The 12,074-nt window shown below is 38.7% G+C and overlaps 1 protein-coding gene across 1 annotated transcript in view; it reads right to left on the bottom strand.

Annotated features, from left to right (window-relative positions):
* LOC149029057 (C3HC zinc finger-like protein) overlaps positions 1–6,969 on the bottom strand; it is a 59,403-nt gene extending 52,434 nt beyond the window's left edge. Inside the window, exons 1-2 of the mRNA XM_089140313.1 lie at positions 6,783–6,969; positions 6,427–6,652 (exon numbers count right to left, since the gene is read on the bottom strand). Coding sequence (XP_088996439.1) covers positions 6,427–6,652; positions 6,783–6,856 — 300 coding nt within the window. The 5' untranslated portion in view covers positions 6,857–6,969. The remainder of the gene's footprint in view (positions 1–6,426; positions 6,653–6,782) is intronic.
* Positions 6,970–12,074: the final 5,105 nt, after the last annotated feature.

Here is a 12,074-nt window from a genome sequence, read left to right as displayed (position 1 = left end):
GCACCAACACTACTGTCCACCTTTTGTGCATGCAAAAAAATCCATGCTTTATTCTCTAGGCAACGCCTTGTATGCCATATTGATGCCTTATGGGCTGAGTGGTCGCTATTTTGACATCTTGTATTCAGATTTCTTACTTTCTTCTTCTTTTCTTTTCTTTTTTTTTTTTTTTTTTTTAAATGAACAAACTTTATTCCATACCCCCAAAGATTATTGGTTAATGTAACAAGAAGAACGGGATCATTTTAAGATTAAAGGGTAAAAAAAGTAAAAATAAAAACCTAATCCTAAAAGAGACCAAGTCGACTGGGCCTTATTTGACATAATACAGATCAGTAAATTACTTTCATCAGCAGAATGAAGGTTCTAAGCACAAGACACCTATTTGACATCATAGAGGATAGTATCATTACTACTTCCATTTTCTTATTTATATATAAATCCTAGTCATATGTAAATATGTATTATATTATGTTGCTTTGTATTATTCTGAGAAGAACTTATGTTTGTTTTTTTATATATAATGATTATCTTGCATTATTATGAATTTTTAATATCTGTTTAGCTTATAGGTTGAATTATATAAGTTTTAGTTGTGCACTAACTTTGCCCTATTACATTGCATACTAGAAAAATGTATACTTAAACGCTCTATTTGTCAAGGCGATGCCTTACAGCTGATTAATCGCAATTGATGGCACTTTGGAAGGGCCCCTAATAATGCCTTGGTCGCCTTGCCATCTTGATAACTATGGCCATAGAGGAACCACTAGCTTGTGGTTTAACAATGAAATTAACTTCTCTAATGTAGAAGGCTTCAATAGGCATAAGTTATCATCCATAGAATATGCTTCTGTAAAGTTCCTTTAATTATATGATCGCCTAAAATTTTCCTCAACCTAATATGCCACTGGATTGCTTCCTCCATGATAGACAATCTACTGGCTCAAGTGGTAATAATCCGTGCCACTAGGACTTCCTCGACCCATTCAAACTCCAAACGAGCGGCTAAGTAATAGAATTTGGCCACATACTCCTCAACTGACAAACTTCCCTGTCTCAACTGCGTAAAATTTAAGCTATATATGCTACTTGTAGTCGGTTGGAATCACTGATCCGATGCAGTTCGTATCATAGTCCATATAGTAGCTTCACCAAGACCACAAGTATGGTTTTCTTGATGATGTTTGATCCACCTGACACGAGCATTTCTTTCAGTTTACCCTCTGCAAATAGCAATTTTCCAGGCTTTAGACTGTTATAGTGTTATACCATCTGAAGAAAATCTCCAAGCTATGAACTCAGTTGAGATGTTCTTCTGCTACAGTAACCATAAGAATCAGTGACTTCTAACTTGTTGCTTTGTCTTCCTCCATCATATTCTCTCCTACTGCTTGGGGGGGGGGGGGGGTTAGACAAATCCAAAGTGCATGGGACTCTTTCCTTTATTTGACAGCGCTAAACAGTCTACGGAAGTTTGCATAGATGCCGTCATAGTTCGAAAGGGAAGTGATGGCTGTAGTGAGTGTCAAAGTTACCATTTGTTTCAGCCTTACATTAATTGCTGAAGAACTTCACCATTGGCTGCCATGGTGAGGGAAAAACAAGAGAATACTCAAGAAAAACGGTGAAAGGCAAAACAATAAATAAATAAATTTTTATAAGTGAAATAGCCAACTCAGAATCAAGGTAAACTATAAAAGTGGATGGATGTAAATATTGGAAGCTAATGTTTGGGAAGGGGAAAATTGGTCACAAGTGGGAAAACATAAAACAGCAGGGAAGGGTAGTCGAGGAAAATAAACTAATAAAGGGAAGAAATAAAGAGGGACTGTGGACTCGGGGGGGTTATATTACTGTTGTAGAGAATCTAGAGATACAGACGAAGCAATGGAAGACTTCAATGGACTGTGAGTTCGATGCCCAGGAGAAATTTACAGCTTGGGATGGAGGGTTGAAACATGGCAATGGGTCTTATCAAATCAGGTATTTTCTACCCCTTGATGCCCCGTTTTCTTCTTCTATTTCTTAATCTGCCTTTGTTTTATTCATTTTTTTTTTTTTGGGGGGGGGGGGGGGGGCAGTTCCGGATCCCTGCCTCTCGATGTTCTCTTCTCTGTTTCTTTTCTTTTTCCCTGATTTTCTTGCAAGATCTCTCTGCTCTTCTTCTCTCTCTCTCTCTTCCTTCTTCTTTTTTTCTTTTTTCCTGGTTTTCTTGCAAGATCTCTCTGCTCTTCTTCTCTCTCTCTCTTTTTCTTCTTCTTCTTCCTTTTTTTTCCCTCCTCTTATCTCTCTTCTGCTTCTGCAGGATCACAAGAGGGTGTGGGTCAATGAGATTGTAAGGAAGAGAAAGGGGTGGGGTTGTCACTGAGTTTCCTTTTTTTTTTAACTGCTGTATTCACAAGGCACCATCAGTGGAGGAAAAGAAATAAAGGAAGAAGAAGGTTGTTGGGGTTCTTTTTTCTTTTCTTTTTTTCTCCTCTTACCTCTCTGTGGGGTTCTGCTTCCGTGGGATCACAACAGCGTGTAAGCCTGTGAGGCAATGAGATTGTAAGGAAGAGAAAGGGGTGGGGTTATCACTGAGTTTCCTTTTTTTCTTTTTTTTTTTTTTTTTTTTTTTTTTTTTTTTCCTTTTTTTTTTTTTTCTTTTTAACTGGTGAATTCACAGGGCAGAATCAGTGGAGGAAAGGAAATAAAGGAAGAAGAAGGTTGTTGGGCTGGGGATCTTCGTTTTGATACCAAGTTGATGCAGACCTTAGAAGGGCCTGCTATGGTGGGCTTCACTGAAAGAGAATTAAGAGAATAGGAAGAAGACAGGGAAAGGTAAACTGAGTCACACAAACTCAAGCTGGAGCTTTCTACTAAAACTTCAATATTTCAAATTTGATAACTCAAAAAAAACTGAGAGTTCCTCGTATGTCATGAAAGTAAAAACAAAGTTCTCTAAAATACAAAGTAGCTGAAATAGGGAACTACCCTACTAAGGCTGTCTTTGAAAAAGTCTTTGGCATGGTTTTTCTTTTTTATATCATTTTCAGCCCTGTTTGGTGCCGTTTATGGGAGAGCTAATTCTGTTTAAAAAGGACTGAAAAAAAAATGTGGAGGGTTTAAAACCCACTTGCTATTATGAGAATAAAATTTTAAGTTGTGTAGAGCTATACAAAATTACTTCTCTTCTCTCACTTGTTCAGTTGTTCCTCAACACCACGAACAGGGCCTGAATTGTTTGAAGTTAGGTGATCACCAGAGGGTTTCCAAACGTTTTCTGTATTTTAAGCAAAAATGGCTTCACTACTGATTTTCAAAAACTAGGTAAAAATCAAAAAGAAAAACCATGCCAAACACAGCCTAAGTTAATGCTGAGAAAAAGGAACAAAATAATAAATACAACAACAACAATAACAATAAGCCTTGTCTCAACTAAATGGGGTCATCTTAGGTCTGCCCCTAGCTCTTCTAGTCCCTTCAATCTGGATAATATCACTTCTCCGTACATGAGCATTTATAATCTCCATTGAACGTAGTCATGCCACCTCAAACGACTTTCTCGAAGCTTATCACTTATGGGAGCAACTCCCAAATCAACTCTAAGATGATCATTCCTTATCCATCCTAATTTTGCCACTCATCCATCTTAGCATCCTCATTTCTACTACATTGAGTTTATCTATATGATTCTTTTTAACAACCCAACACTCTGTACCGTACATCATAGATAGTCGAACAACGGTCCTATAAAATTTTTCCTTAAGCTTTAATGTAATACGCTGATCACACAAGACGTCAGACGCACCTCTACACTTCATCCACCATATTTTAATTCTTTGGGAAACATCATCCTCTATATCACATCTTTTATTTATGATTAAACTAAGGCATAAAAAACAATCACCCTGAGGAATCTCCTTATCGTCAAGTATCACCACCTCATCGTCTGCCCGATTATGACTAAAGTTACAAACTATATATTTTGTCTTCATTCTACTTAGTTTAAAGCCTCTTGATTCCAAAGCTGCTCTCCATGATTCTAATTTTAGTCTGATCAATCAACACAATATCATCAGCGAAAAGCATACACCAGGGGACCTCATCTTGGATGTCTTTGGTTAATTCATTCAATACAAGAGCAAAAAACAAAATAATAAGATATTCCTATATAATCGAGCCAAGCAATCATAATACTTAAATTGAAGTAACACTAACACTAACACTATTACTAACTCCACCCCCTCCCATACCAGGAAACCTATCCTTGGTCTGGGTTCCCAAAGTGGACCATGTAAAACAAGCCAGTCCACGGCTACATGATGTGAACATGATTTTAGGGTTAGGGTTTTTTGGAGGAATTCCCTAAAATTAAGGGTTTACTAAAAGTCTTCCAACAACTAATTCTAAAATCCTATGAGAGCGTATGGGTTTATGTTGAGATGGTTCAAAATTTATGGTAAACTATGGGCCTATGGGGTGGTTTTGGATGTTTGTGGATATCTAAAGAATTTGTGGGAGGATCCTAGAGACAAGCTAGGATTTAACTAAGTTGATATGGGCTGGTATTGAGATGGCTAGGGTTTTATCAAATCCCTATGTGATGGTTCTGAGATACCCAAAATCGCCCTAGGGTTGAAAGGGAATCTTGGGGATTGACTGCGGGAAGAGAAGGGTTAACTAAAAGTAGTTGGGAGTGGTTCAGGAAGGTTTTAGGGATGATGGAGAAGGGTTGGATCAAAGTTGGGAGGTTTCTAGTATTTCTTGGATCCTTCTTTTATTTCTCTTTCTTTTCTTTTCTTTATTTTCTTCTTTCTTTCCTTCCTTTTCTTTTCTTTTCTTTTCTTTTCTTTTTTTATTTTTTTTCTTCTCTTTTTCTTTCTTTTTTTTTTCTTCTTTTCTTCTTTTCTATTCTACTGAAAGTCAGAAAAGAGGGGGCAGGAGGCCAAGAGAGAAAAGAGAGGGAATGGTGGAACCATGGGGTAAAGGAAGGGTGGGGAAGGGGGTAAGGGAGGGGTTCTAGGGTGCTGGAAGGAGCAGGAAAGAGGGGATTAGGGGCTGTGATGCAGGGGGGTGGGGTTTCCTTGGTGCACAAGAGAGAGGAGGGGTGGGTAGAGGCTGAGATGGGTTGGCGGTGGGGGAAGGGGCTGGGGTGCTTGATATTTACTTGGTTTGCTGCTGTGGAACATGGAGGCTGCTGGTTCTTCAGTCTTGACACTTGAATGCTGCAATTGAATTCAAAGAACTGAAAATCCACCATGGCCCTCCCAAAGAGAACCAGACCTGTTTCCCACAAGTAATCTTCAATATTTATTCAATGCAGATTAAATTTTACAATGATAGACTGGCTTATTTATAGCCTTACATTAAGAAAGAATCTAACTCTAATTGGGAGACTCTATTCGGACTCAACTCAGACTTAGAAACCAACTTAACTAGGGGTTCCTTTATAACTTCGGATACCCCTTACAATTAATAGAAACCATATAAATTCAAAAAGCATTTCTTGAAATAAAAGACATATTTATCCATAAAAGTCCTACTTTAAAGAAAGATTCCTTAAGACAAAAGAAAACAACTACTAACCAAAACTGAGATTTCAAGACATGACTGGACTCTAAAAATTAAAACTAAATTCTGAAACTAAAATCAGCAGCAAATTAGGGCTAGAAAATGCCCAAAATGCCTCTTTTGGGGGATTTGGCCAGCCCTAGGTGCATCACCTTGGTGGGGTCTTGGGGCTGACACCAGGTTTTTGGCCAAGGGGTGGGCCCTTGTTGACACCATCACATCACCATCTCTCAAGTAACAAGTTAAAATAGAAAACGCAACTTTTGAACCTTTCATACCCATCCCCCACTGCTCAAAACAACAATTATGAAGGAGAAGAGGCTCTATCCAACACTGATGCTGCATAGCATGTTAAACACATCCATGAAGTTAAGATGGTTTCAGCTTTTAGAGATTCTGATACACTAGTTCAATAGGCATGCATTTACTTCTCCTTCGCACATTGATCAGTCACTGTATCCTTGCGTCTTCTGAATCTCCTTCCCTTTATTTAATGAATAATTTCATAGGTACCACGCACTGCAAATGAAATGCCATCCACCGCTTGTGATTTAAGAAAATGCCTCTAGAGAATCCCAGTAACGTAACTGAACTAAGCAACAGGAATCACCCAGAGTTACCCATAGAGAAATATTGCATCAATCAACATTGCACCATTTAGGGTTTCATTTTAATTCTAGAACAATCAATTACAGTGACAACCTAAAAGATGAGAATGCTGCAATCGAACCATAGGAGCTCATCAAACAATACTAAAAGACAAAAAGATTTTTTTCAGTAATGTATCTAGACCAGTTGTTTCAGTACAATATATATTATCAAAAACAGAAGACGAAGAGGATGACAATGATGAGAATGCTGCAATTGAACCTTAGGTTTTCCGAACCACGTCATCGACTTGAATGTAGCTAATCTCCTCATAAGATCCCCACGATCCCATGGTCTGCACAGTGGAGTCTGCTTTGACCCAACAGAAACCACCTGACGCTTCAAACCTCCGACAACATCTCCTTGCGAAATAGATTCCGTTATCCAATCTGTACATATCGAATGCCCGCGTTTTTTACCCCTCATAGGCTGTTCGGCTGCAGGTGAACTGGAAAATTTTGAATTTTCAAGCACATCGAATGAGATAATGAACATCATGACGTCTAAATCGATCAAAATATGAAACAACAATAAGAGAGACGCATGGAAAGATAAATAGGATTCGGGGAAGAAATTACAGATTGCTAGGTCTCGGAGAATGGAACAGCTTGTCCATTATTGAGTGGAACCTCTTCTCCGATTCTTCCGCCATCACTCTTGATTGTGTCTAAGCGACTGGTTCGATGCAGCTCTTCGATCTTAACCTCAGACCGACATGTTAACCAGCTTCTGTTGCCTCTGCAAGGACGGATTCATTAAAATAAAATTGACGGGCATCTGGCTAAAAATTTAGTAAGACATTCGGCGAATTTCGGCCGAAATTTGGCAAAATCAATCTAGTTCGGCATGTACCGAAATTAAAGCTTAACGGTGTTAATTTGGGTATCGAAACCGTTTAACTCTGTTAAACCGCATGCACCGTTCAAAATTCTGTGCATACCGTACCGAAACCAAAATTTTACTGTAAAATATCGGTTTCAGCATATCATCGGTATATACCAAATTGATAATGTATCAAATTAAAGAATATAAATATAATTTTACAATTAAAACACTTTATTTACCTAGTCTTTAATTCTCTGTTTCAATCTTTTGTTTCATCCTTCACTCTCTTCTTAGTTTGTTTGTTTTGTCTCTATTAATATCATATTCTAACGATTGTTTTATCACAATTTCATTAGGATCTTAATGAACTAATATGAAAAGTAGCATGGTTTTGCTTGTACCTGATAAGGAAATTATAAGTTGGATCGGACTATCATGGTTGGACCACGATTTCGACCATACGATGGTCGGACCACAGAGAAGATTCAAGATAACACCTTTGTAGTTATCTATTAAGATAAATTCCCAATCATGGAGGAGTTATCTACCGTAGTTCGAAAATAAACTCAACTAGTAAAGTCCAAGAGGGAATCTAAGTAGGGTTTTGAGTTCCAGATAAACTCAAAGACCTAAAGATCTAAAGATAGGAGGTACGTTTTCAAGAGAATAATCATTATCATTGTTTGTTACATTCATGAATACATTATTTTAAGGAATTCGTCTAACTTGATCATTGGAGGTGCTACTCAACCACCCCGATCGAGCACATTCTTGCACCAACTTTCCATTGATGAAGAGCAAGATTACGTAGCAACAATTGGCACCGTCTGTGGGACCGCATCAAGAAGTCATGGTGCGAACCAGATCGATGATCTGAGAGGAATCCAGTGAAGGTGAAAAAGAAATTGGTACTGGGGGTCAATCACCCCAAGTTGCCAAGGTTCCTCGCCACGAAACCGCTCCAGAACAATCAAATCAATTTGTTACAATGAATCAATTCAATGAACTCCATAAACAACTCCTGAGTCTAAACAAACTGGTTCGAGAGAGCATTCACCAATAGATAGCCCCAGGAGCAGGGCAGCAGGTTAATTTAATTAACCCTGATGAAAACAGACCGCCAAAGGCAGAAAGAAGTTCCTAGTTCCTTGCCAGACCACTCGGCAAGACCGACCTCGAAAAACCCAAACAAGGGCAAGGGGAAGGTTGGAGAAAAGGGACGAGCATCGAGAGATACGGCGTCTAAAGACCCTCCTCCCGGTTACGAACAAGAAGATCGACACAGCAGTACACGTCATGCAGGTGACAATCAACACGAAGAAGTAAATAAAGAATTCATGCCAAACACATTGATTATGTCAATAAACGGTTCGATGAACTAAATGAAAAGTTGAAGAAATTGAAAGACTCAGGGAGAGATGCTCTGTCACATCCACCCAGGGGGTACCCTATCTGGATTACTCGGTGGAGTGATCTACAGCCCAAAAGATCAAGTTTAGGAACGATCATATCCACTTAACACAATAATATAATCAAAAGCAAGAACAAATCTTTGTATTCAAATAATTTAATAAAGAAAGTTGAGAAAGGATCTCAGAAGAATCACAAGAACATCAGAGTTCGGAAATGATACAAATAGGATAAATAGTCAAAGTGTGAAAAGGAGGGGGAAACCCATTCTATAATAATAACAGGAGGTAGATCGACTAAAATAAGGGTTACAACCGGTTCCCAAAATGACAAGGGAACAAACTAAACTACGATCTCAACAAATCAAATAAAATGTTAAAAAGGGAATGAGAAGATATCCCATCTCTAGCACCCACGTGCAAAACCGAACTGCTCCAGATAAGTCTCAATCTCGGACTACTAGTCTTTATCAACTTGTTCACCGTAACCAGTGTGGTACGAGTCATCAACTTGGTCTTCAGAGTGTTGACTGTCATGGTCAATAGTAGTAGTACCTGCAATAGAGTCTAACAAAAGATGTTGCAAAAAGGAATGAGTTCAAAAGAACTTAGCAAGGCAGTTATTCCATAAAACATAAGCCATATGATACAAACCATAACATGATGCAATATGATATGAAACACATGATGCAAGTATGATTCTAACTCTGTGAATGCTAGTCTCTAAGGTAGACATGCTTTAAGTCATAGCACCATACTTCTTTAGGTAAGTCTCAGTCACTCAATCGCCGGGGGGAATTGGGTCCTGCATCCCTCTCGGACAATCCATGGCTGGGGTTTCGGTCATCGCTCTCTCACATCACCATTTGGTCTAAGTATTGGCGCATGTCAAGGTAAAACCTAACCCAATGCAAGTCATTTACTTAGTCATATTGTCACATCCTCCCAGCCGGTACCCTAACTGGCATACCCGAGAGTGTGATCCACAGCCCCGAAGATCAAGTATCGAGGAAATCATCCTCCCACATATTCAATAGCATAATCATAAACAAGAAATAATCAAGGTTTAATATTATAAACAAGGTTCAAAACAAGAAATGAATAAACCATATAGTCAGAGTGCGGAAAATGATACCAGATATCTGTAGATATCAAAAGAAGTAAAGTGAGGCGGAAACTCACTCCACAAATACAGCGAAACGTAGTATAAGTCTAAAAGGAATAATAACTGAAATCAAAGGAAATAAGAAAGATAAACTAAACTAAGAGTCTTTTATCCTATAGATGACATCTTCAAAATAGTGGACTTCATCAATCCAACTGAGATGTTCCACTTCCACGTTGCCTTTAATCGTAGTACGAAACTTGATCAACTGAGGGATAATTAGAGTAATCTTGATTGTCACCAACACCTTGCGTGTAGTACGCTTCATCGGCTTGCACTTCATCGTACTGTCCATCATAGTAATCAGTACCTGTGGGATAGTCTAACAAGAGATTGTACAAAAACGAATGAGTTTCGAAGAAACTCAGTAAGGTAGTTAATCCATAACAACATAAATAACATGTGGCAGAACATAGCAAGATGCAATGCAATATGAAACAGATAATGCATGTATGCATCTAAACTTTATGTATGATGGTCTCTATTGGCAGACATGCTTTAAGTCATAGCACCGTACTTCTTTGGGTAAGTCACGCGTACGGCTCCTGTTGGTAGTGGGTCCGGCATCCCTCTCGGACAATCCATGGCTGGGGGTTAAGTCACCGCTCTCTCACATCACCATTTGGTCTAAGTACCGGCGCATGTCAGGGTAAAGCCTAGCCCAATGCAAGTCATCTACTCAGTTACATCAACTCAGGTCCAGATACTTCCATTCCTTCCCTCTCGGGATCCTTTCTGGTATCCTTTCCACTAGAGTCCTAATAGTCCCGGACTATGGACTCATCAACCGTATTGGTTATCCACATATGGTAAACGGGAAGCTCTCATGTCCCCTCACGGATATAACTCACCGGTCTCGAGCGCCCATGAGCCCAAGTCTAGCCATATGCAACCCTCCAATACATGGCCCCCACAATGTGATTCCCGTCCTCTCACGGGTTGGTTACTGGTCTTGAGCGCCCGTGAATCCCCATTGTTGCCACGGGTCGTTCGGTCTCAATACCCTTTTGATTTGGGTCTGATATAATGGGGACATCCTAGCCCAAACACTGCTAGACAGTCCTAGGTATGACAGTCAATAATTCGGGAAAGCGTCGATGGGCAACCCCGGAAACATCCCATACTATTTCCGATAATGTCAAGGACAGAAGTGTCAAAAGGACACCTCTCAATCCCAAATCATACCTAATCAGATACAATCTCAGATCAGACATGACATACACAATCAATCAGTTCATCATATACAAGAGAGTATACAGTCATGATCTAATCGTTAAACTATATAGTAATAAGCAATTCACATAAGCTTAAATAATAAAAAGAAAACATAAGCAAGTGCTACTGTTCTCACAGTAGTAAATCAGAAATATAAAGTACAACAACAGTAGGTAAACTCATAGTTTCATAAGGTAGAAACCAGAGAGTATGCGATTTATGTAATTAAAGAATAATTGTCCTTACCTTCTAACTCGTAAAGGAACTTAGGGAATCAAGTAAGACCTTGACTAAACCTGAGAAGAAAGTCTTAAACAAGTGTATACAACATGTTAGGAAAGATACATAGAAGGAAAGATATCAAATCAATCAAAGCAGACCAAGAATGAGGTTGTTGTACTCATTGGTCAATTGCCTCAGTCGACCAATGAGTCGACCAACAGAGATAGTGGCCTTCAAGAATCCGAATTTTTAGAAAAAGAAACTGAATTTGGTGGTTCAAAAGGGTACAAAATAAGGGGTAAACTACAATGGTAGCATCCTAGTATATAGAGGACATCAAACCACCAACCAAATCAAGTTTCCAAGTCACAACTCAGGAACCAAAAAGTTAACCTAATTAGGTTAAATCATGGATCATGAAGAAAACATAGTATGATCAAGGATAAAGAATTAGAGGATGATAGGTTACAATTCTTGTAAGGAAAACACATTAATTGGCTATTAATAGGGTCAATAACATATATCCAAGAAGTTAGGGTTTCACCCTTTTTGGCTCCCATGAAAAGGTTGAAATCACAGGATGAAAGGGAATTAATGATTTGCCAATAACAACAAGAAAAACCATAGAAAGATCAAATTTAGATTAGCATAAATATTACCCATGAGGTTTCCCTCACATGGGAGGTTACCAAAAGTTTCCAGAAAAATCATACAAGGGTTAGGGTTACAAGAATTTAATTGCCTAGGGTTTCAAGAGTTCAACTGGTTAGGGTTAAGATCATGACGATGATCATAGATCTTAAAGAATCAAATGAGATCATGGAATAGATGGTTGCAAGAATGCAACATCATCTTCCTGATCTCAACCAAGATCAGATCAAAGAAAAGAAAATCAGAGATGGGAAGAAAAATAGAACATAAACATACCTTTGTCTCAGGAGGAAGAAGATCACATGAGTTCTTGCGAGATATCAACCAAGGATGCAAGGGAATTGATTAGAATGGAGTTCTAACTCGTTCCAGAGGCTTAGGAG

This window comes from Hakea prostrata, chromosome 1 (assembly GCF_041222555.1).
Source record: "Hakea prostrata isolate BN-2017 chromosome 1, UWA_Hpros_2, whole genome shotgun sequence".
In the NCBI taxonomy this organism is placed as follows: domain Eukaryota; kingdom Viridiplantae; phylum Streptophyta; class Magnoliopsida; order Proteales; family Proteaceae; genus Hakea; species Hakea prostrata.
This window is presented reverse-complemented; position numbering and strand designations above follow the sequence as displayed.